General features: G+C 47.1%; 1 protein-coding gene across 1 annotated transcript in view; it reads right to left on the reverse strand.

Annotated features, from left to right (window-relative positions):
* The window catches only part of LOC142817386 (glutamate receptor ionotropic, kainate 2-like), a 79,679-nt gene that overhangs the window by 28,178 nt on the left and 26,809 nt on the right, over positions 1-24,692 (reverse strand). Inside the window, exons 4-5 of the mRNA XM_075894412.1 lie at positions 9,042-9,218; positions 4,148-4,312 (exon numbers count right to left, since the gene is read on the reverse strand). Coding sequence (XP_075750527.1) covers positions 4,148-4,312; positions 9,042-9,218 — 342 coding nt within the window. The remainder of the gene's footprint in view (positions 1-4,147; positions 4,313-9,041; positions 9,219-24,692) is intronic.

A 24,692-nucleotide genomic window follows, 5' to 3' on the forward strand; every position in this document is an offset into this window, starting at 1 on the left:
GTAAACAAGATAGCAGCAAGAACGCCTGTCAGTTAAGAAAGAATCTATCTGTTCCATTCAGAGCTTATTTTCAGCATTACCAAACTCATAAGCGCTGATTGTACAGAGTGAAGTCCTGCTGTTAAATGACAGAAAAAAAAGGTTCAGATATATTCTACACACAGAGAATATATTGGACTAGGAAATACTTAAGTAGAAGCTCAGATCAAAAGCGGGGTATCAGTGTGACTTTTTGAACGTAATAGGCGTCATTCCTTCTACTAAATTTTGATTTCAGTAGTGGCGCTTGTCGGAACTGGTGCATTTGGACGGGACATATTTTTTTTTATTTATTTATCACATACTGTGGACCAAGTATGGTCCATGCAGGAGAGGGCAATACAGTTCAAAATTCTTACATACACTTCCGCTGCAGTATACATTCACTGCAGAACAAAATTCATGTACATTAAAAATTCGTGAAAAACAAGGGACAAATACAGGCAAAGAAGCACACTTAAGCAACAAGAAAAGGGTATAGTTTCATCTCGGCGTGTTGAGCATAGGGGAATCATGGGGCAGAGCATTCCAATCAGAGACAGTTCTCGGGAAAAATGAATACTTGTAAATGTTAGTGCGTGCAAATATAGGTGTAATGCTACGACTATGTTTATTACGTGAAGACCTGGTTGTGTCCTGTGTTATGTAATCTGGTGCATGCAATCCTGATCTGGAAAAGTATAAAAGGCGGAAAAAGTTAAGCCGTGCAGTTTTCCTTCGATCGGCCAAAAGTTGGAGGTTCGCATCCTGCAACAGGGCTGACGGCGAATCGCGACATCTATACCGGTTGTATATAAATCGAGCAGCTAATCGCTGTATTTTTTCTATTTTCTGTATATTACCAGCTGTGTGGGGGTCCCACACAATGCTGGCATATTCAAGAGAAGGACGAAATATGACTTTATAGGCTCTAAGTTTTAGTGAACTAGAAGAACGACCCAATTTATATTTTAGAAAGCCTAATTTTCTCCTTGCAGCAGAACATATATCATCAATATGTGCTGTCCAGCTAAGCTTCGATGTAATCGTTACGCCCAAGTACTTGAATTCTTCTACTTGCCTGATAGCGTATCCACCTACATTATAAGTAAACTCCAGTTTTCGGATTTTGTTACTCAGACATAAATATGCAGTTTTCTCAAAATTAATTACCATTTCCCACTTTTTACACCATTCTTTTATGTAGATTAAGTTCTCACACAAGTCATGCTGGTCAGAGATAGAATTTGTGGTATTAAAAATTATGCAATCGTCTGCAAATAACTTAACAGACACGCCAGGTCGGATGGCTTGAACTAAATCGTTAATATAAATATTAAATAGTATAGGCCCGAGAACTGACCCTTGCGGGACTCCAGATAACACTCCCAAATAACCAGAGGTGAAACCGTTTATATCTACGTACTGTTTCCTGTTCGTTAAGTATGCTATGACCCAGTTAATTATTTCCGGAGGAATGCCAATAACCTTCATTTTATCTATTAGCTTGATATGCGGGACCTTGTAAAAGGCCTTGGAAAAGTCCATAAAGATGACATCAACCTGTCCAGACTTGTCCAGAACTTTGGAGAACTCGTTAACAGTTGCTAATAATTGTGTGGTGGTAGATAATCCCCGTCGGAAGCCATGTTGCACGCTGTGAATTACTTTATTTTGTTCAAGAAAAGTATTTAAATATTTCGCTATAATATGTTCAAGTAATTTGCAACAAATACAGGTAAGAGAGATTGGTCGATAATTGCTGACTAATAATCTGTTACCTTTCTTAAATACCGGAATCACACGTGCTAGCAGCCAATCGTCGGGAACTGAACTAGTTTTAATCGAAACATCAAATATTATTACTAGGAATCTAGCTATAATTTCAGCATACCTCTTTAGAAAAACAGCTGGGATACCGTCAGGGCCGGTCGATGTTTTTACGTCTAGCCGCAATAATAGTTCTGTCACCCCTTCCAAGGATATATTTATTAGGCTTGAAGGACCTGGCACCGTCGTAATACTCAAGTTTTGTGGTCTTGAGAAAACGCTCTGAAAGTAGGAATTAAATGCGTTTGCTATTTCGTTTTTATTTGTGACAGCGGTTTCTCCGTTCATTATTTCATCAGGGATACGGTTGTCTTTGTTTTGTAAGAACTGGTAAAATTTTCGTGGACTCTCTGCCGCAAAGCGGCCTAGTGTCTCGGTGTAATAATGTTCCCTAGCCTCCTTCAACTTGGATGCTAAAGTATCTCTTAGATCGTGAAGAACTACATCATTAGCTATTTTTTGCTTTCTTCGCCTTTTAACTTTGCGTTTTAGGTGAATTAGATCGCGCGTTATCCAGGGGTTTGTACGGCCAACTTTTTTAAGTTTATCTGGAACGAAATTGCGAATGCAGAAGTGGCAATAAAATTTGAATCGTGTCCATAGCGAGTTAACACTGCCGTCGCAAAATGATAGCAAAGCTTCTTCTAGGTAGTGAACAATCTGGAAATCGTCTGCAGCAGAATACTGTTTTACAACTACGGGCTCAGGTCTTGATGACCTTGTTCTACGAGGTAAAGAACAATACAGAATAATATGTGTCTTTGCAGTGTGCTGCACATTGACACCTAGTGTTTTCGGCATTTGCAGATGTGCGGGAAGTGTCATGGCACACATTAAGGTTAATATATTAAGGATAATTGGTGAATGACATCAGGAACCAGCCCGATTGTGTTGAAAGTTGATGGCAGATAGACACCTGTTAACTGCGAAGCTTGTGTAGGCGCTAGTTCGTCATGCATGCATACGAAATCATGTATACGCTTTTGTTCGTTTTCGAATAAAATTTACTGGTAGTAAACACAAGTCTTCTCAAACGTATTTCAAGTCCGTGCCTGATTAGCGCATAGATGCGTGGTAATAGCGAGTGCCTTCTTCGAATTACATAGTATATGTATACTACCGCTGAATAAAACCATGTGTATGTATTCATAATTTGTACTACGTCCAAAATATTTGAGTGTGTTATGGTAACGGCCAGCAGTTAATAAATTCTGTAAAAATTATTTTAAGTGGCAGCTGAAAGCTTTTTTATTTCATCGTAGACACAATCAGCAATTTTTACTCATAAACGGATAGCCATTTTCGCCAATATGAAGTGCCAGGGGAAGACCATAATGAGTGCCAGAGCCAGTACTAAATACCTCAATGCCATACACCTTGAATTCTCCTACTAATTAAATTAGCACGCTCTGAGATTCCGGTATTATGTTTCATTCTTTCTTTAATGCATAAAACAGAAGGTACTATTCTTAACATCAGAACATGTCTCGTTTTATATAGGACTTAATACCAAATCTTCGTGTAAACGTGCGGTGGGGCACAGATGAAACACCATAAAGCACATGACACGTCGCGCTCTTGTCTCCTGCTTGTTTGTCCTTCATGTGTGTTGTTCTGTACGTGTTCCCGAACATATTAACACACCAACTCCCACTTTGCTGTTCTAATTCATCTAAAGTTACGTAGTGTACCATTCCACTGCGCCAAGCAATATAAAAATATCACAGCGTATCCACGGAGTGAATGATGAATAGTGGGGCGAAGCGCCCATCCATACATCCATCCGTCCATGTGTCCGTCCGCCCATTCATGCATCCGTGCGTCCAATCGCGTTCAAGAATGCAGATGGCACGCGGGTAACACTAACGAAACGCAAACCAAGGCAGCCGTGCGCAATCGTCTTCAAAGAGCCCGCCGCTCTGCTCCATTCATGCCCCACCAATGATCCGGCACCTACGGTGACTATATAGGATATAAGAGAGGCACTCGTTCTCCGCGCACTCAGACGAAACACGGGCAGCAGCCAATCGAACAGTACCGGCACTTCGGAGAGTAGCGGCAGAGTAACGCCATCTAGGAAATGAGACGAGAAATTCTCATTCATTTCTTTCGCTTTTTTTGCTCTTCTCTTCTTCTCTCGGTTACGCTTGACAAGTGACAGGGTTAAGCTAAGAGGAGCTTGGCCCCTAAAACTATATTAGAAAGAGATTGAAACACGTGTAGCAAAATGTCTTGTATACATAGTGTACACAGGGACATCGCATGCATATTTTTGGACGTTTGAAGTACGAGCCCACACCTGTTTAACTGCGTCGACAAAGGCCTGCGACTGTGGTCTATGTCGTGACGCTTGCGGCTCATGGCATTGCACGCTAGGTGGTCGAGCAAGTGTCCGTTCCGACGCTAGCCTTTGAACAGCACGTACCAGAAGGTCCAGTGCATCTTGTGTCAAAGCTGCATCTGTCTGGATGGAAGCATAATCAGCCGGTAGTATCAAGTTTGTTGTAGCATTTCTATTCTCGTAATTTAGAACTATGGAACCTGGCCTGTTTCTCACGTAACCCTACTTGACGTGCCACCACAATTCTATGGCCCACCGAACGTAGAACTGAAAAGCTTCATGCTTTTTTTTCATTGTCGTTACACTGGCTTTATCACCCCATTAGTATGCAATTAATGGCTATGTATTTTGTCATGGACTACGATGGGTAAACATATTGTTACGGTTGAATTAAAGGATATGTGGATTTATTTACAGGGTGAGGATGAAGTTCGGCAGTCGCGGTAAAAATGGAGCCCTCAGGCCGCACCAGACAACCTCGTCTTCTCCTTCTACCTACCTGGCACATACTACAGCCTGGCCCATACCGTAGCAATCACCGGTTCACAGACGAAGCCCGCTGTGCGAGTTTAAGTCACTGGAGGGATGAAATTTCTTGAGGCGAGCCACGTGCACCAACTGCATTTGATTTGACCGACGAGAAGGTGTCGTTAGCGTGCCACAATGTACGTCAAGCCAGTCACGCAATCTACAATGACGTAGGGGCCTGTGTACTGCGGTAAAAACTTCTGACATAAACCAGGTTTTCGTTGGGGGGTCCACAACCTCACGAATGCACCTTTTCGGAATGAAATGGCATCATGGCATTGATCGTACCGTTGCTTGGAGCGATCTGGTGATGCCAGTGTGCGCAAGCGAACAATTTGGCGGGCTTCTTCAGCCCGGCACAATGTTTCGGCCACGGACTCATCGGTATGGAGCTTAAATGGGAGGATTGTATCAAGGGAGCTGCGTGGTGATCGAGTGTAGAGCAGGTAAAAGGGCGTGAAGTCCGTGGTCTCGTGCTTCGCTCTATTGTATGCGTAAGTAATAAATAGTAATATCTCATCCCAGTTTTTGTGATTTGATGCGACGTACATAGCGAGCATGTTAGTAAGAGTTCGATTGGCGCGTTCTACAAAACCATTCGTCTGGTGATTGTATGGTGTCGAATGTCTGAACTGTGAAGTGCAGAGGTGAAGCAACTCTTCCACAGTGTCCGCGATGAATTGGCGACCCCGGTCACTGATGATTACTTGAGGTGGACCATGGCGAAGAAGAATGGAGCGTAACAAAAAGGCAGCGACGCCATCAGCTGTAGAAGATGGTATCGCCGCGGTTTCGGCGTATCTGGTAAGGTGGTCGATGCACACTATTATCCAGCGGTTGTTGTTTGAAGATCACGGAAACGGGCGAAATAGGTCGATGTCCACTTGCTCGAAAGACGTAGTAGGCGGTTCTACGGGGGGAAGAAAGCCGTGCGGTGCATTGGTAGGTCGTTTGTGACGCTGGCAGTTCTCGCAGCTCGAGACATATTGTTTCGTAAAATCTCGCATTCGAGGCCAGTAAAAACGCTGCTGCACTTGATGCAGGGTGCGAATGAACCCAAGGTGTCCTGACGTTGGATCATCGTGCATAGTACGAAGAACGTCGCATCGAAGACTTTGAGGTACAACCAGTAAATAACGTGCGCCGGTGGCTGAGTAATTCATTTTGCACAACAGTCCATCACAAATGCGAAAGCGACCACTGCCTTTGAGATTCCGAGCGTCACCGAACAAAGGCTCTAAAGATAAATCATTCAATTGTTCTTGTTTGAAGATATTGGCGTCAGGAAACGTGTGAGAGACCGCAGCAAAACAGATGTCGAAGGTATCTGCACTGTCCTCCGTCGTGGTCATAAACAGGCAAAAAAGGCAATCATCGTCCGAATGACGTCGTCCACTTCTGTACGAACTGCTGAAGTCAAATTCTTGAAGGCACAAAGCCCATCAAGCAAGGTGGCCAGAAGGGTCTCGGAGGGTAACAAGCCAACATAATGAATGATGGTCTGTCACAATCGTGAATCGACGACCGTAGAGGTAACATCGAAACTTCTGAATGGCGAATACAGCCGCTAAAAATTCTTGCTCTTTCACCGTATAATTCATTTCAGCCTTGCTTAGAGATAGACTCGTATAAGCAGCAACATGCTCTGCATTATTATGGCACCGAACAAGCACACACACCTCCGATGCCAATTCCACTTGCGTCACTGTGCACTTCTGTAGAAGCAGAAGAATCGAAATGACGAAGATTAGGCTCGAATATCAGTAGAAGTTACAGTTCAGAAAATGCGGCATCACAATCAGGTGTCCATTCGAATGGGCTGTCTTTTCGCAACAAGCTCGTCAGTGGGTATACTACGTCCGCGAATCGGGACACAAAGTGGCGAAAGTAGGAACATAGGCACAAGAAGCTGCGAAGTTCCTTCAGTATCTGGGGTGGTTTGAATGTGCTGACTGCTTCGATTTTGCGAGAATCCGCCCTGACACCATCTTTTTCAACTAGGTGACCGAGGACTAAAGCTTGTCGTTCACCAAACCGGCACTTCTTAGAGTTCAAAATCAAGCCAGCCTTCCGACACAGTCAAAAATATGGCTTAAACGGACGTTGTGCTCTTCAAAAGTACGCCTAAAATTACGACGTCATCCAGGTAGCAAAAGCACACCTTCCATTCAAGACCACAAAGGACAGAGTCCATAAACCATTTAAAAGTGGTGGGGACGTTGCAAAGCCCAAGCGGCATCACATTGACTTGGTACAGTCTATCAGGCGTCACGAATACGGTCTTCTCCTTGTCTAAAAGGTGCGTAGGTATCTGCCAATATCCTGATTGTAGGTTTATTGAAGAAAAGTACGAAGCCGAGTGTAAGCAGTCAATAACATCGTCATTCCTAGACAGCGGAAATACATCTTTATTGGTAACGGCGTTGAGTCTTCTGTAATTAACGCAGAACCGCCAGGCACCATCTTTCTTCTTAACCAAGATGACCGGTGCTGCCCACGGGCTACACGGCTCTTCAATGACACCCTTCTTCAGCATTTCCTGAACCTGGTCGGCAATTACTTTTCGTTCTGATGACGACACTCGGTAAGGCTTTTGTCGGATCGGATGGGCAGTGCTGGTGTTAATCCTATGGTGAGCGCGAGAACATGGTAAAGGTAGTGGCTTCTTCTCTTGGTAAAAGTCAAACACAGAAGCATGTCGCCTCAACAGATGGCGTAACGTCTGCTGCTCGTGTGACCGCAAAGTGGCGCTAATCATACCTAGGATCTGCGACTCGTAAGAGCTACTGCGCTTGCCAGAGACTGTACCTTTCTCGCTTCCATCGTTGTTAACGGCCGCTACAGAACCTTCAGTGAAATCATCAAAGACGCCAAGCTTCATTCCTCGAGGGAGTACAACTGGCATTGGTGAACAGTTCAGTGCCCACAGAAAGGTTGCTCCTTCTTCAACAGATACCAAACCACGAGCGACGAGTATGCCTTTTTTAGCACATTTAACGATGGCAGGTTCAACAATGGCGTCAAAAGATGTGGCATATTCTAGGGCGAACACCGCAACTGAGATACTGGAATCGATAATAAGCACCTCCACCACAAAACTGTTACGGTTGAATAAAAGGTTATGTGGATTTATTTACAGGGTGAAGATGACGTTCGGCAGTCGCGGTAAAGATGGAGTCCTTGGGCCACACCAGACAACGTGGTCTTCCTCTTCTTCCTACCCGGCACATACTACAGCCCGGCTCATACCGTAGCAGTAGCTTATATTTCTAATAACGATTCTCTTTTTTGCGCTTACCAAAAACAATGCCATATTTTTTGGGTGCAAAACAGGCGTATCGCGCAGCCGTTAAAAACGAGCTACAACCAAGTTCGACGACCGGCGAAGTGCATTACGTGTAAGACTTTTATTCGTATCCGCAGGATCAACAGTGATGACATGCATTTTTTCATCAAACAAATACATCAGCAGTTAAAGGGCCAGTTGTATACTATAAAGTAAGCAAACGAGTAAAACAATGAACGCAAATAAAATGAGCGCCAAGAATATAGAATCAAGAGAGGTGCGGCGGGTAGGATTTATTCAAATCTTGCAAATTAGAAACTCTATTCTTGAGCAAAAAATCGTGATGGATGTTGATGCTGCTTCAATTCGGAAGAATACGGTATTTACGGTATATTTACTGCCTTAACTTCTGCAAAATGTTTTCCATTTCAAAGAACAAGATGGCTTAAGAAAGGGCGTGCATAGCATGAAGAAGGAAATCTTATCCGAAGCCACTCGCACCTCGTGCCTTAAAGATATCTTAATGAGTTCCCAGCAAGCCATTGTTTCATTTTTTCCTCTGGACTTCAAGACCTTCAGACGACGCCCCCTTCTAGGTTTTTGTTTTTTTCAAGGCTTGTCACAACGCAAGAGCAAACAAAAAGTAGTGCGTAGTTATTTTTGTAATATAATAATAGTGAATAGCCTTACTGCGTTCATTGCAGTCCAACAGACTCTTCTACATTCCTTTATTGAACCCGATTATGTGTTTTCCATGGTCTTCACATCCCCCAAAACAAGTTATTCTCATCTGCCTCTGAAACTTTTATATTTATTATGTAAAATGCATTTTTTACACGAACGTGCTGGAGACTGAAAGTGCGCCTGCGTACCGATGACGTTCGCTAAAGTGGTCGTGCGGTGTAAGACCGTACGTGTACGTGCTATATGGTATCCATCGTCATACGAACCAGGTTGTTGCACGTAAGTTTGACCAACAAAGTAGATAATTCCTCTTAATATTTGAGGAATCTAAAAGATACGCATTGCCCATCTTACCCTTATAGGCTTTCTAGAGGCCCTTTGTCCGTTGAACATCGAATGGAAGCCAGTGCGAGAGTAAGCATCTCGCACTGCCGCAATGTCGTGCTCCCACAGTTCTTTCTTTACCAGCACAAAACCACTCAGATTTGTCCTAGAGTTTTGGAAGTCCGACAGGTCAACTGTGTGCAAATCCTGCATAGAGAAATACTAAAGTTCAGTGAGAGGAAAAGACAAGCAGTCAGAGAGGAAACCAGAGAGGGTAACCAGGTCAACAGGTCGGTGGCTAATCAACCTTCAGAGGCCCTGTGAGGGCAGTAAACATAAAAAATTAGATTCTTTGGCAATGAGAGCTTGTCGACCAGTTTTACATATTTTCCATCAGAGGCATTGCGGGCTAGGTTTATTGTGCGTTGTCAATTTTAAATCATGATTATCATGAGCCATCATGTGCTAAATGCCCACCATAGCATAATGTACAGCTGGTAAATGAGAAAGGTTAAAAGGATGCGGGATTTGCCCAGCGTCTCTCATACATACTGCGTGCTATAAGATTTTGAATGAAAGAGTCTGGAGAAGTTCTGCTTTTGTAGGATAGCTATAACCAAGGTGGTTTACCATGCGTCGTAGGTAGGAAATTCTCTTCAATCAGCACATACTCAAGCACCACTCAGGCATTCATTTCCGACGCTTAAATAAACATGAGGAAGCGTACCACTGGCTCTGCAGTCATTAATTCTTGCACGGTTTCGAGCAACGTGTGGTAAGTTTATTGCTGCATGGTAATTTAGCCCTGCGGAACATATATAGACAAATTTTGAAGTTATGTCCGGAACTTGTGCTCAACACTTGTACTCATATACACTTACTTTGAAGCTATTTTGTAGCTCACTCGTACGATAGCCCTCATGGGGTGCAACTATATAAAAATAAAAACAAAGAACTACCCAACGTGCATAAACATGAATGCCATGATGCGCACTATACCTACTCATTCTTATGGGGTATGACGTTGCTGTAAAAAACATTTTCAGAATGCACACTTTTATGTATATATGCAACGTTAAAAAGCGGTATATATGCGATGTTGAAATGCGGAGCTGCTATGAGAAATCGGTGGCATTTTGTCAGAAATTTCACAATCTTCGGAGCAGACAAACTAGGTGTACAATCCACGCAAAACACTCTCTCTAGTACTGGTGAACTTATATATTGTCGCGACGTGAAGACAGAAGTCGTATTTTAAGACGCTGAGAAAACAGCAGTGGGTCGGTCTTTTTATTAACCACGCGCGCCAGAGAGTTCCTCGTCTTTCTTGTGTTTGCGTTCTCCATAAAAGCGTGCAGATGCGCGTATGCGCTGTCGCCTTCGTCTTTTTCGCGGAACACGTGACGTTTGCCTCCCTCCGAAAATGGCATCGTCCCGATGCGCAGCCAAGGCGCTCCACTTATAAAAACGCACATATGCACCGGCACCCACAGGACAAATGAGAGTTAGCTGGACAAGTAGGGTTTCATCCGGATGACATGCACGATTTCGGGTGAGTGGTGTCGGCGACTGGAACTGCAATCGCCGTCGGGAATAACTTCGTAGTTTATGTCATTCAATCGTCGGGTGACTCAATATGGGCCGAAGTATTGTCGTAATAGCTTCTCTGAAAGTCCGCGTCGACGTATTGGGATCCAGACCCATACCTTGTCGCCTGGTTTGTAGGTTACCAGTTTATGTCGTAGGTCGTATCGTTTCGCATCTTTCTGTTGCTGGTGACAAATACGCACGCGGGCTAGCTGTCGGGCTTCTTCGGCGCGCTGACTAAATTCTTCGGCGTCAGCGTGAGTGTCGTCACACTCGTGTGGCAACATAGCGTCCAACGTTGTAGTGACTTCGCGCCCGTGTATTAAACTGAACGGCGTCATTCCGGTACTTTCCTGCCGAGCGGTAATATAGGCGAAGGTTACGTAAGGCAAGATTTCGTCCCAGTTCTTGTGGTCTGTGTCGACATACTTGTAGAGCATGTCTGCGAGGGTCTTATTAGGCCGCTCATTTAGTCCATTCGTTTGTGGGTGGTACGCCGTTGTTCTCCGGTGAGCTGTACCGCTGAGCCTGAGAACTGACTCCAAAAGTTCTGCCACGAACGCAGTTCCTCTATCCGTGATGAGAACTGTTGGAGCACAGTGCCGAAGGACGACGTTTTCTATGAAGAGATGAGCCGCTTCTGCTGCTGTGGCCCTTGGCATGGCTTTAGTTTCTGCGTAGCCAGACAAGTAATCGGTGGCGACAATTATCCATCTGTTCCCTGTGGTAGAAGTCGGGAATGGGACCAGGAAATTCATTCCAATTTGGGCAAATGGCTTTGCTGGTGTTTGGACGGAATGTAATAAGCCTGCTGGCCTACCGGGTGGTGCTTTGCGTCTTTGACAGTCGGCACATGTTTGGACGTGATATTTCACAGCAGCAGATAGGTTCGGCCAGTAGTAACTGTTTTGCTTACGGGGCAATGTTCTAGTGTAACCGAGATGTCCGGAGGTGACTTCGTCATGGCAGGCTTCTAGAATTTTTTTTCGCAGCGATGCAGGGACGACGAGCAAGTATGAGCTGCCGGTGGGAAAAAAGTTTTTCTTGTATAGGACGTCGTTCCCTAAACAAAAAGATGGCACTCCTCTCGAAAAAACTCGCGGCACGTCTTCACGTCGTCCTTCTAAGAAGTCGATAAGCAGAAGCAAGTCAGGGTCACTGTGCTGCTCTTGTGAAATAGTGGCCGCGTTGATGACTCCCAAGAATGTGGCGTCCATAGACTCGTCATTAATAGCGGCAGGCTCGACGGGTGACCGCGAGAGACAGTCTGCGTCGGTGTGCTTCTTCCCTGATTCATAAATAATGGTCATATCACACTCCTGAGGCCGAAGACCCCAGCGTCCTTAACGGCCGGATGGGTCTTTCAAGTTAGTGAGCCAGCAAAGCGAATGGTGATCACTGACAACCTTGAATGAGCGGCCGTACAGATATGGTCGAAATTTGAGAACCGCCCAAACCACGGCGAGGCACTCTTTCTCGGTAGTCGAGTAGTTTTCTTCCGTGCGAGAGAGAGCTCTGCGGGCATAGGCTACCACTTTGTCGCAGTTATCTTGCCATTGTATCAGTACGGCGCCCAGGCCTACATTGCTTGCGTCGGTGTGAAGTGCTGTTGACGCTTCCTGGTCGAAGTGCGCAAGAACCAGAGGTGTTTGGAGGCGTTGGCGCAATTTGTTGAAGGCTGTTTGTTCCTTTTCGCTCCAAAGGAAGGGGACATCCTCTCGTATGAGCCGCGTCAAAGGCGCCGCAATAGACGAAAATTTGGCGACGAATCGTCGGTAATAAGCGCAGAGGCCTAAGAAGCGTCTCACTGCTCTTTTGTCATGCGTTGCGGGAAACTGCGACAGCATCGATTTTGCCCGGGCAGGTCGAACACCTTCGTGGCTGACCACGTGGCCTAAGAAGCAAAGTTCGCTGAAACCGAAATGGCACTTCTCTGGTTTTAAAGTCAGGCCAGCCGAACGTATAGCTTGTAGAACTCCGAATAATCGACTTAGGTGTTCCTCGAATGTAGCCGAGAAGACGATAACGTCGTCTATATAGACCAAGCATGTCTGCCACTTCAGTCCTGATAGCACAGTGTCCATTAAACGCTGAAAAGTGGCTGGCGCAGAGCATAACCCGAATGGAAGCACTTTCAATTCATAAAGACCGTCCGGCGTCACGAAAGCAGTTTTCTCACGGTCTCTCTCGTCGATCTCTATTTGCCAATAGCCACTTCACAGGTCCATCGATGAGAAATAGCGTGCATGCCGCAGCCGATCAAGAGAGTCATCTATGCGTGGCAGTGGGTAGACGTCTTTCTTCGTTACTTGGTTTAACTTGCGGTAATCTATACAGAAACGCAAGCTGCCATCTTTCTTCTTAACCAATACTACTGGAGGTGCCCAGGGACTTTTGGAAGGCTGTATTACGTCATCTTGGAGCATCTTCTGAACTTGCTTTTGGATGTCCTCACGTTCTTTCGGAGCCACACGGTATGGATTTTGACGGATCGGTCTCGTATTTTCCTTAACGATGATTCGGCTCCGGGTCAGTGGTGTTTGCTTGACTTTTGATGTGCACGAAAAACAATTTTTGAACTGGTGTATCAGCTCTAGTAGGCGCTGTTTATCCCTCGTGACAGGGTTGAGCAAATGTTGACAGACAAAGGTGTTAAGGCTGGGATGGTCACGTCGTCCGGTTGCAAAGCGAAGCAATCACTGGCTTGGTCCACGTCGTCGTAGTAGGCAATCGCGGTGCCCTTCTGGATGTGACGACGCTCGTTGCTGAAATTGGTGATGAGCACTTCTGCCCGCCCATCAATTTGTGCCAGAACGCCTCTCGCTATTGAAACACCTTGCGTAAGCAATAGCGTGTCTATTCGCTTCGCTATCACCTCATTACGGCATGGCCGTTTCCATAACACCGACACAAGGCAGCAAGATCTCGGCAGGAGCATCACATCATCGGCTACACGTAAACGTTGCAGTTGTTCTTTAGTGGTGGCGTCGACATAAGGATGGGTGGAAAAGGTGACAATACGTTCTGGAATGTTGATTAAGGCACCGTACTCTCGCAGAAAATCCATACCCAAAATCAACTCTTTACAACAGTCCGGAATAATGACAAAAGTGGCGACGAAGCTCGAATCACCGATTACGAGCCGAGCGGTGCATTTACTGGTTGGCGTCATTAGCTGTCCACCAGCACTCCATATGCTCGGCCCACTCTACGGCGTCTTGACCTTCTTAAGGCGGTCGGCGAGCTCTTGTATCATATTAGAGAAGTCAGCACCAGTGTCAATCAATGCTGTTACGTGGTGTCCGTCTATAATAACGCTGATGTCGGCACGTGCAAATTAATTGGCATTAGTACTCGTGGTTGTCGTCGTCTTCGTCATCACCGTCGTCACGTCGTCTTTGTGTAGAGGCAAGGAGGTCTTTTTGGCGTCTCGGCAATTGGCAACCTTGCCCCCGGAGGTCGCGGCCGTTAGTTTCCCTGGGACGAGCTTGCGGAGCGGTTTCTGACGGCGTCAGCGTAGCTTTGGCGATTCGGGGAAGTGTGACCTCGTGCAGGTGAGGGAGACCGCCAGCGACGACTTGGTGAATACGCTTGGTTCGCCGGCAGGTGATCAGCCCCATGGTCACGAGGGTCTTCAAAATAAAATGAAGCTGGCCGAGAAAAGTTTCCAAACAGGGCTTCTCGATGACGGCCGTAGCGCGAGATGTGGCCTGATTCGCCGCAGTTGAAACAAAAGGGTCGACGGTCGGCAGTGCGCCACAAGTCGGTCCGACTTACTGGTGGTCGCCGCACAGGTTCCCGCTGCCACCACGGCAAAGTAACGGGCCGTGGCTGAAGGGGTGCTTCTTCTGGGGCAGGCGGATGACGGCGGATGGCATCAGCATAGGTCAGTGGACGTGGTTCGGGTGTTGGCGCCGGTGATGAAAAGGCTTGCCGTAGTTCCTGGCGCACGATTTCTGCAACAGAAGCAACTGGGTGCTCGGTAGACGGATTGCCGAGGGCCCGCAGCTCTTCCCGCAGGATTTGCCTAATCATTTGGCATAAAGAGTTTTCGGAAACAGCAGCGTTTTGAGCGACGGTACCAACAGGCGTTTGGTCGGGCAGGTGATCAAAGTGGCGGCATCGTTGCCGGAGCGCCCGCTTGATGACAGTCGCCTCTTTGATGAATTAATACACTGTTGTTGGCGGATTTCGTACAAAACCGGCGAACTCCCCCATCAGGTGACGAACTTTCCTTGCCTCCGGCATGTCAGGGTCAGCGCGGCGAAATAGACGGGTGATATCCTCAGCGAACATGGCGACGCTTTTGTTCGGCTTTTGCATGCGGGCTTCAATCATCTGTTGTGCGAGATCCCGTTGGTCCGCACTCAGGAACGTCTCGAGAAGCTTTTGGCGGAAATTGTCCGAGGTTTGAAAGTAGGCTCCCTGTTCTCGTGCCATGTGCGAGCGCTATTTTCAATTGCGAAGTAGGCACGGCCAAGTTTTTCTTGCACGCTCCAACGATTCACCACAGCGGTTCGCTCGAACTGGTCGAGCCAGTCCTCGACATCTTCATAAGGTTCTCCACGGAAGACTTCAGGAACACGAGGAGTCTCAAAAGTTACCTGGTAAGGATGAGCCGTCTGGGCCGGAGGGAGATTCGCAGACGTTGAAGGGGCTGCCATGTTGGTAACAGAAGATGCCGTCAAGAGTTCTGGACTTAGGCCTAGTAGGCGCCGGCTGAATTGGTGTAGTGGAGTCGTAACAAGATGTTGAGGCTCCGGACAGGGTGTACGGTCCCGAACAACGCTTTCTTGCATCAGGTTGCAGGCCCCAGCACCTCCACCAGTGTCGCGACGTGAAGATAGAGGTCGTATTTGCAGACACTGAGAAAACAGCAGCGGGTCGGTCTTTTTATTAACCACGTGCGCGCCAGAGAGTTCCTCGTCTTTCTCGTGTTTGCGTTCTGCATAAAAGCGTGCAGATGCGAGTATGCGCGGTCACCTTCGTCTTTTTTGCGGGACACACGTGACAATATGTCAATATCCAGATATTTGGCCGAAGTTTCACCGTATCTGCCGGGGAATATTGACACTCGCAATAATTTCACCGCTTCCGCAAGCAAGCAACCGCCACGTGTTGCGAGCGGTGCAGCCGGTGTACCGGTGAAAAAAGGTTCGAACTCTTCCCAGTCCTCTGTTTTTGAGTAACTGTAACATTTTTAGATGCCACCTCTACCCATGCCTCCCGTAGAAGCAAAACACCAACGCAGCTTGCACTTGGAGTGCCAAGGGAGAAGGAAGTGCGAAGCAGGTGAGCGCCTGCACTGTTACTCTTTAGTTTTCCCGTTCTTCCTTGCAGTTTTTTTTTGTTTCTTGTTCTCTTCGCTGTGATTTTTACATGTTAATTCCTGTTTATTTCTCTCTGTTTCTTTCTTCTTCTACGTGCTATGGTCATGGATTTTTTTCTTTACATCAATTTTTACTGTTTTTATTTCTTCATTGCCGTTACTTGAGTCTGTCTTTTTAGTGTCTTTCTGCCTTTCTTTGTCGTTGTTCCCTCTTTTTTTTCCCTTATACATCCTGCTTTATTCTCTTCCTTCCTCTACTCGATCACTTTTATCCTCGCATCTTCTCCTCACCCTGTTTTCTCTTTCACATTCTTTTACTATATAATACTATTCAAGGCTTTGCAAGCGCGTTTTGATTGCAAAGCTCTTACAATGATCGCCTTCGTGTCACGGAAACATCAGTTCATGTCCCACCTCAAAGAATTTAAACACGATAGCGTTAAAGAACTCGTTCTGCAGAAGTTTTGGTGTTCATGTCAGCATTGGTGTTGGCGTCGACGTCATCGCCTGTGAGTGAAAAAAACCATCACCTTGTCAACGACAGCAAAATTGAGAAAGATGCAAATCAATTAAACGATGACAGTTGGGTTTGAGAGGGGATCGAACCCAGGCAATTCGTTTCGGAAGCAGAAGTTCTAGCAAACAGTCACGTGCTTGCTCGTATAAACAGTGAAAATGACTGCTTTACGAACCACGCGTCCTGTATAGAGGCTTCACAGTAGAATATGTAATATTGCCGTAATGTTGCGTAATACAGGGGTGCATTGCCATTGGGTGTCAGAGCATGTAATAAAGGTTTTTGTTGGTTGAAGGCGGCTGTACATTATAAAAGGCACACGCGTTTCTGCGCGTACTTCTTTGATACCATGTATAATGGGTGCAGAGCAGGCTCGATAATATTGCAAGCTAATAAACGTTCGTGGTTTAAAGCAACCTACAAAATATATAAAATGCAGCCATATGCGAAAGCTCCACTGAATAAGGCAAATTTCAGCTTTATCGCTTGCATTGTAATAACCCAGAATTTCAACTTCTCGAGTAACATCCTACAATAAAAATTATGCACCAAAAAAGTTCGAACTAAGGATACGACACCGCTATCGCATTCAACTTTCAAAACCGAATCTTAAGAATTGGGTGATTTTTATTGTTCTTTTTCTTTCTTTCATTCTTATCAGGTTTTTGTATCCGGCGCTGGGCAAATTAGTGCACGTGTTCAGGGAGTGAAACAGAAGAAGATGACGATAAATGAAAGGACAAAGAGAGGTTTACGAAAATATTTTTGTTCGTGCGTCAGAGACACACCTTGAGCTGAAAGAGCTTCGTGCTTGAAAAGCTGTGAAGTGCGACCAGAATGTGTTTATTTGGTGACGAACTGCAGGTGCAAGTGCGTGGTAGAATAAATATGAGCCAGTGACACCATAGTGGTATTTGGAGTATCGGCGACATACTATGACGAGACACCTCCCGACTACCAGCCAGAGCTTTGTATACGCGAGATGTGTAGTGCCTTGAAAAAAAAAAGGGGAGGGGGGAATGGCCTTAGAATTCCCGCCATTCCTTTATTTTTTTCTCTACATCTGATGACATAATGAATGATGGGATAGCCCATTATTGCCCCTTGTTGCATATATGCAACACCCAGTTCCATGCCCTGCTAATTGCAATGATCCTAATGCACCGGTAAAAGTTGTCCTTACTATGCTGTTTTGAGGGTTAAGGGGACGGCTGTTGTTGGCTTACGACAACTCCACTTCGAATACAGGGAGTGCCACATAAAGAAGTAATATCTGCATCTCCTTTGTGTTTTTTGTGTTTTATTTTGTGCAAATTAGTTTATCTTTGTGTTGTATTCTGTGCAAATGAGTTAGCTGTCTAGACTTCTACCACTCGCCATGTCAAGACAGAGGCGCGTGAATTCAGCTTGCTCAAAGTAGTCCGTAATGCACAACACATTGTGCGATTTGTTGAGAGTCTCATGGAACTCGGGCGGTAAAAGCCAACTTTTCATTTCCAACTAGGCATATCTTTGAAAGAAGGTTTTCATGCGTACGTCGTGTCATTGTGTGAGACCGCATAAATGCATCGCGTCAGAAATTCACTCAATCCAAACACGAACTTAAGTAAAAACTATCTTTTTTTCCGCAACCGTTTGCTTTATAAAACGACGCATGAGCCTGTATGTTTGACGATTCTTATTTTGCCGACACATCCTATTTCACATAGGAAGAAATTATTACATGTACTGTTGGCTTACGACATGACAACTCCACTTTGAATACGCATACAGCTAGTATGTGTTAAACTGTCCGGTCCAGGCAAACTCTCACAACCACTAGGTGGGCTTCTCATTACAGATGTCCACTTAAGATCAACGCGAATCAAGCTTGGTTGACCTAGGCGTCTTGGCTCATCAGGTCGGGCCACTTGATCAGGGCTGTTTCCTGATCTACCCGGGTGGGTTTCAGTTTTGGGGTGAGGCGAAGGGTTGACTGGCACGCCCGCATTATATAGGGGATCTTCGAAGACTTCTTCGCAGAGTGCGGGAAATTTCGTCTATATGCAGGGCCATAGTATTTCACCACTACCAAGCACAGCAGTGCTTTGGTGTAATGGTAGAGCAGTAAGTGTTCCTCTGCCTCTGTAAGGCCAATACAAGGTTAAGAATAATTTACGCAGCCGAATCATAATTAGAGTATTCTTCAAAATGTTAAGGACGAAAAAGTTTGGGATCCATTTTAGAAGGGTCTCAACTCGTTTTTCAGAGCGTAGTTAACGGCGATTGCCCTTTCATTGCCTTCGCGGTTCATATGCATAAGCTCGAGCCCATCTGTTCCTACGATATCAGATGGGCTCGAACTTATATGGGCCTTAAAGATCTCATTTAGAACTCGAGCTCAAAGAACATCCATGGAAGCTCCGAAATTTTGCAGTTTCGTATAACATGCAATACGCCATTTACTTGAAGTTCAGTTAGTTCTATCGGCTCTTCTCGAATCGGTAATAATGATGACACGTGAGGCCTGGTTTGCGGCATCTAGCATGATGGCGATTTCCCCAGCATGTGTTATGTTCTAATCTGGGCTCTGAATGTGGTGGAATTCGCCGCGACATTTCGGTGGCCGATTGCAGCTGTCAACCATCGTGAGGGCACGAGGCGTACACGTAAAAGATGCTGTGTTTGAACCCATAATGGTGGGCCAATATCTCTGCCCGCGCTTGGTGCTTGCAACTTTGGTCGTCACGTGCCAAGTTGGTCGGAAGAGAGTGCATGTGCAGGGCGTATGTCCAGATTTCTGGGATGCGTACGCGCTCTTCCGTCCTCGTTTGGTGGTGGATGTGTTGTCGAGGTCATAGGCACTGACTGAACGTAGTCTTTAAACATTTCGTGTACTGAATGAACATGTGTGCATATTCGAGCTCTGTCGAAGTGCTTACCACTACCATCCCCATAAGGCAATATTCACCCACTATATTGTCACGTCACTCCAGGGGGTGTCGACAAGATTTACTGACGTCTGAGCAACAGGGCTCTAACCAAGCGCGTCGGTTGGGCTTGTTTGCCAGAGCGAGGGCCCACGTGAACTTCTTTCTTCTCTGTGGTGTGGGCCTTCACCTTGGCATACGACCCACTACTAGAAAGAGGTGGCAATATTCCCCCTCAACAACAAAAAAAGAGCATCGTCCCGATGCTGCAAAGTTATTGAAAAAAAAACCAAAACAAAGTAGTTTAAACAATGAAAAAGGTCACCAATAATGAAATGTTAGACGCGATAAGTTCACCAATGATGAGGCAATTGTCGGAGCACAAATAAAAAAAAAAACACAGGAAAAGTGGTCTTTTAGGAACGCGCAAAATAGGGCTTCATGCGCACCACGTGAACTATGTCAGAGGTCGGTTGTTTTCGTTGTACCCATCGTGACGACATAGCGTCCGGAACCACTTCGTAGTTTACGTCGCTCACGCGGCGCAATACTTTATACGGACCGAAGTATCTGCTGAGCAACTTTTCGGAGAGGCCACGGCGTCGAACAGGGGTCCAAATCCAAACTTGGTCTCCCTGTCTGTAAGATACGTCATTGTGACGCACATTGTAACGTCGTGCATCAACCTGTTGCTGCTGACCAATGTGTAGCCGGGCGAGCTGGCGAGTTTCCTCGGCACGCTCTGCAAATTCTTCTGCGTCAGTTGTTAATTGATCGGCGCCTTCACAAGGAAGCATCGCATCCAGCATCGTCTGAACTTCGCGGCCGTAGAGAAGGCGAAACGGTGTAAATCGGGTTGTTTCTTGAACGGCGGTGTTATAAGCGAACGTCACATAAGGCAAAATGCGATCCCATGTTTTGTGTTGGACGTCGATGTACATGGAGATCATGTTTGTGACTGTCTTATTTAGTCGCTCGGTTAAGCCATTGCTCTGCGGATGGTAAGCAGTCGTCATTCGATGCCTAGTGTTACTTAGTCGAAAAACTTCATCAATAAGTTGTGCAGTGAACGCTGTTCCTCTGTCGGTTATCACTGTAGATGGAGCACCGTGGCGCAGAACAATGTGGCACATGAAGAACTGTGCTACCTCAGAAGCCGTGGCTCGTGGTATCGCCTGTGTCTCAGCATAGCGGGTCAAATAGTCAGTTGCAACAATGACCCAGTTGTTGCCGTCAGACGATAAAGGAAATGGGCCGAGAATGTCCATGCCAACTTGGTCAAATGGCTTGTGGGGTGGATCAATTGGCTGAAGTAATTTAGCCGGCTTGCTTGGTGGCGACTTTCGACGCTGGCATTCGCGACAGCTTTTAACGTACTGCTTCACGCTTGCAGAAAGTCCGGGCCAGTAGTACGCCTCACTTACTCTGGCGAGCGTTCGCGAGTAACCTAGATGACCAGATGTGGGCTCGTCATGACACGCAGAGAGGACTTCATCCCGCATGTCCTTCGGAACGACGAGGAGGTAAGCGCGGCTCGTAGGACGGGCGTTTTTTTGTACAGGACATTATCTCGGAGGCAGAAAGATGTCACGACGCGAGATAGATGGCGAGGTATAACGGCGCTATTACCCTCCAGATAGTCGATGAGCGGTCGAATCCCTTCATCCTCTCGCTGGCGTCTGCTCAAGTTAGATGAGCTAAGGGCGCCCAGGAAACCGTCATCGTCCTCTTCTTCTTGATTGACTAAAGGTATGGGTGCACGTGACAGCGTATCAGCGTCTTCATGCTTCCGTCCAGACTTATATACGATGGTAACATCAAATTCCTGTAGACGCAAGCTCCATCGGGCCAGTCGTCCAGAGGGATCACGAATGTTTACCAACCAGCAGAGGGCATGGTGGTCCGTCACCACTTTAAATGGACGACCATAAAGGTACGGGCGAAACTTGGTGATCGCCCACACTACTGCGAGACACTCTTTCTCTGTGGTCGCGTAATTCACCTCGGTACGGGACAGTGAGCGGCTAGCATAGGCTATGACTCTTTCTTTGCCGTGTTGATGCTGGACGAGCACTGCGCCGAGGCCGATGTTACTGGCGTCAGTGTGCACCTCTGTGTCAGCATCTTCGTCAAAATGCGCAAGAACAGGGGCTGATTGCATCCGCTGTCGTAGCTCGGCAAAAGCAGCCTGTTGTTCGGTAGCCCATACAAACGGTGTGTCGTCGCGTGTAAGGCGAGTCAAGGGTTCCGCTATCTTCGAAAACCCTCTAATAAATCGTCGATAGTAGGCGCACAAACCCAGAAAGCGCCGAACAGTCTTTTTGTCTGTAGGATGCGGAAACGCGGCTACAGCGGCAAGTTTGTCGGGGTCGGGTCGTACTCCATTCGCATTGACTACATGGCCAAGGAATTTGAGCTCTTCATAACCAAAGTGACACTTCTGCGGTTTGAGTGTAAGATCTGCTGATTGAATAGCCTGTAGCACACTCCTGAGGCGGTGAAGGTGTTGCTGGAAGGTTTCAGAAAAAATGACAACATCATCAAGGTATACGAGACAAGTTTGCCACTTCAGACCAGTAAGCACAGTGTCCATCATTCGCTGGAAGGTTGCGGGCGCTGAGCACAAACCAAAAGGAAGGACTCGAAATTCATACAGGGCATCAGGGGTCACAAATGCCGTTTTCTCGCGGTCTCGCTCGTCAACCTCAATCTGCCAGTACCCGCTTTTTAAATCCAAAGAGGAAAAATAGTAGGCGTGGCGTAATCTGTCTAACGAGTCGTCGATGCGTGGCAGCGGGTACACGTCCTTTTTAGTCACGCTGTTCAGCTTCCGGTAATCGACGCAAAAACGTAGCGTTCCGTCTTTCTTCTTGACTAGGACGACCGGAGAGGACCACGCACTGTTGGAAGGCTCGATGATGCCGTCGTCAAGCATTTCTCGAACTTGCGTACGAATGGCTTCTCGTTCCTTCGCTGACACACGGTAAGGCTGTTGGTGTACTGGGCGGGCGTCGTCGTAAGTGATGATTCTGTGCCTAGTGATCGAAGTCTGGCGCACCTTAGAGGAAGCAGCGAAGCATGACTTGAATTCAAGCAAGAGTTTCCGCAGTGCTGTCTGGTTTTCTGGTGTGAGGTTAGAAATAATATCGATATTGTTTAGAGACGTATCGGCGGCCTCCACTGCTTCCGACGAGAAGCAGATGGGAATGGTTCCTAATTCATCTGCAAACGCTAACGAAGTGCCACGGAAAAGGTGTCGGTGTTCGTTGCTGAAATTTGCAACGAGCAGTTGAGATCGGCCATCACGTAGCTGTATGATACTCCTAGCCACACAAACACCTTGAGTCAGCAGGCGTTCAAAATTACTTTCTGCAATCGCTTCACCGTTTCGCAATCCACAGCATGTGACGTCGACAATAACACTGGCTCTTGGAGGAAGCGTTATACTTTCAGCAGAAACACGAAGAACGTCGGTACGTTGTTGGTCGTCCTGCTTGTCGATTGCTCGGTCGGCTGAGAAGGTGATGCGATTCTCTTGAAGATCAATGACAGCTCCATATTCGTGCAGGAAGTCAACACCAAGAATAACGTCGCGTGAACATTCACGGAGCACAAGGAAACTTCCTACAAAAGTATAACCGCAGACCCGAACTCTACTCGTGCAGGTTCCAAGCGGAGAGACGGTGTGGCCACCAGCCGTTCGAATCACGGAGCCATGCCAAGGCGTGATTACCTTCTTTAGTTGTCTGGTCATTTTCCCGCTTAGTATCGAATAGTCAGCCCCGGTATCAACTAAAGCACCTACTGCATAGCCATCTATCAGCACCGGTATATCCAGAGAAAGCCGCACATATCGCTCAGTCGAATCTACACCCTTTACTGTTAGCGTCAATCGGAGGTCTTCAGCACGTCGACTGCCAGCGACCTCGCCTCCAAGGGTCGCTTGCGTTAGTTTTTCCGGCGGGGACTGGAGAACCGTGCGCCAGCATGGCGCTGTGGCGAAGATGAAAAGCGCCTCGGCGACGGTGAGCGCGACTGCCGTCCAGAAGGCGGCGGCATGCGCTGTTGAGCCAGGTAGTCCTCAATGTCCCGGGGTCACTGGCCATACCGAGGAGGCGCTGAATATACTGAAAATCCGCGCAGCCCGAGGCGCCGGTATGGACACTGGCGGTACAAATGGTCCGCTTCACCGCAGTGGAAGCACAAAGGTCGGCGATCAGGGGTGCGCCAAACATCAGATTTCCGAGGCGAAGCACGTCTGTCGTCAAGGTAGTGTGCTGGTTGTTCCGCAAGATGCACAGGGCTGGCGTAAACGAGGGGTGGCGGTGTGCGTGTGTTCTCGTAGTACCGTAGAGGCTGCGCCGACTGAAGTGAAACCGTAGGTGGTGCCTGAACAAACAGTGGGGAAGAGGAAGCTGGGCGTTTCAAGGCTTCTGCATAGGTCGGACGGTGGTAGTCAGCCGGGGCGGGTGTGGCGTTATTCAGACTCACAGGGTCACGAAGGGCATGATGCAGCTCGTCCTTGACCATGCTTGCAATGGAACTCACCGTAGGTATTGGTGGTGTGGCAGCCTTTTGCAGCTCCTCGCGTACTATGGAGCGGACAAGGTCGCGCAGACACTCGGTGTTGCTCCCAATATTCGTTAGAACTTGAGCAATGGACGTGTTCACTTGCCGCTCATATAGGGTGGATCGATGCTGAAGCATCTTTTTCATCGTGACAGCTTCAGACAAAAACTCGGCGACCGTGTTCGGAGGGCTCCGTACAAGACCAGCGAAAAGCTGCTCTTTAACTCCCCGCATCAGGTGACGCACCTTCTTTTCTTCTGTCATACTCTGATCGGCTCGTCGGAACAGGCGCGTCATATCTTCCACATAGGTCATGACAGTTTCATTGGGCATCTGGATGCGGGCCTGGATCGCTCGTTCCGCTCGTTCGTGGCGATCAGCACTTCTGTAAGTGTGCAAGAGCCGGCGGCGGAATTCGGGCCACGATGTCATCTGTTCCTCGTGATTCATGTACCAGGTACGTGCTCCATCCTCTAAATAGAAGTACACACGTCGTAGTTTGGCCGCGTCGTTCCAGTCGTTCAAAGCAGCCACGCGCTCGAAGTCGACCAACCAGTCCTCGACGTCTTCGAGCTCGGTGCCATGAAACGGTGTCGGAACCTGCGGACTTTCGAGGGTGTACCGAGTCACCGGGGGGTTTTCCGTACCTGTTAGAGTGGTTTGAACGGACGTGCTCATCATACTGGTGTGAACTATAGGGTCAGCTTCGGGAGGCAATCCCCTGATCCTGCGGCTTGTCCGATGAACGGAAGTGTTGACTCGAACTGGGC

Source organism: Rhipicephalus microplus, chromosome 5 (genome assembly GCF_043290135.1).
Source record: "Rhipicephalus microplus isolate Deutch F79 chromosome 5, USDA_Rmic, whole genome shotgun sequence".
NCBI classification, from domain to species: domain Eukaryota; kingdom Metazoa; phylum Arthropoda; class Arachnida; order Ixodida; family Ixodidae; genus Rhipicephalus; species Rhipicephalus microplus.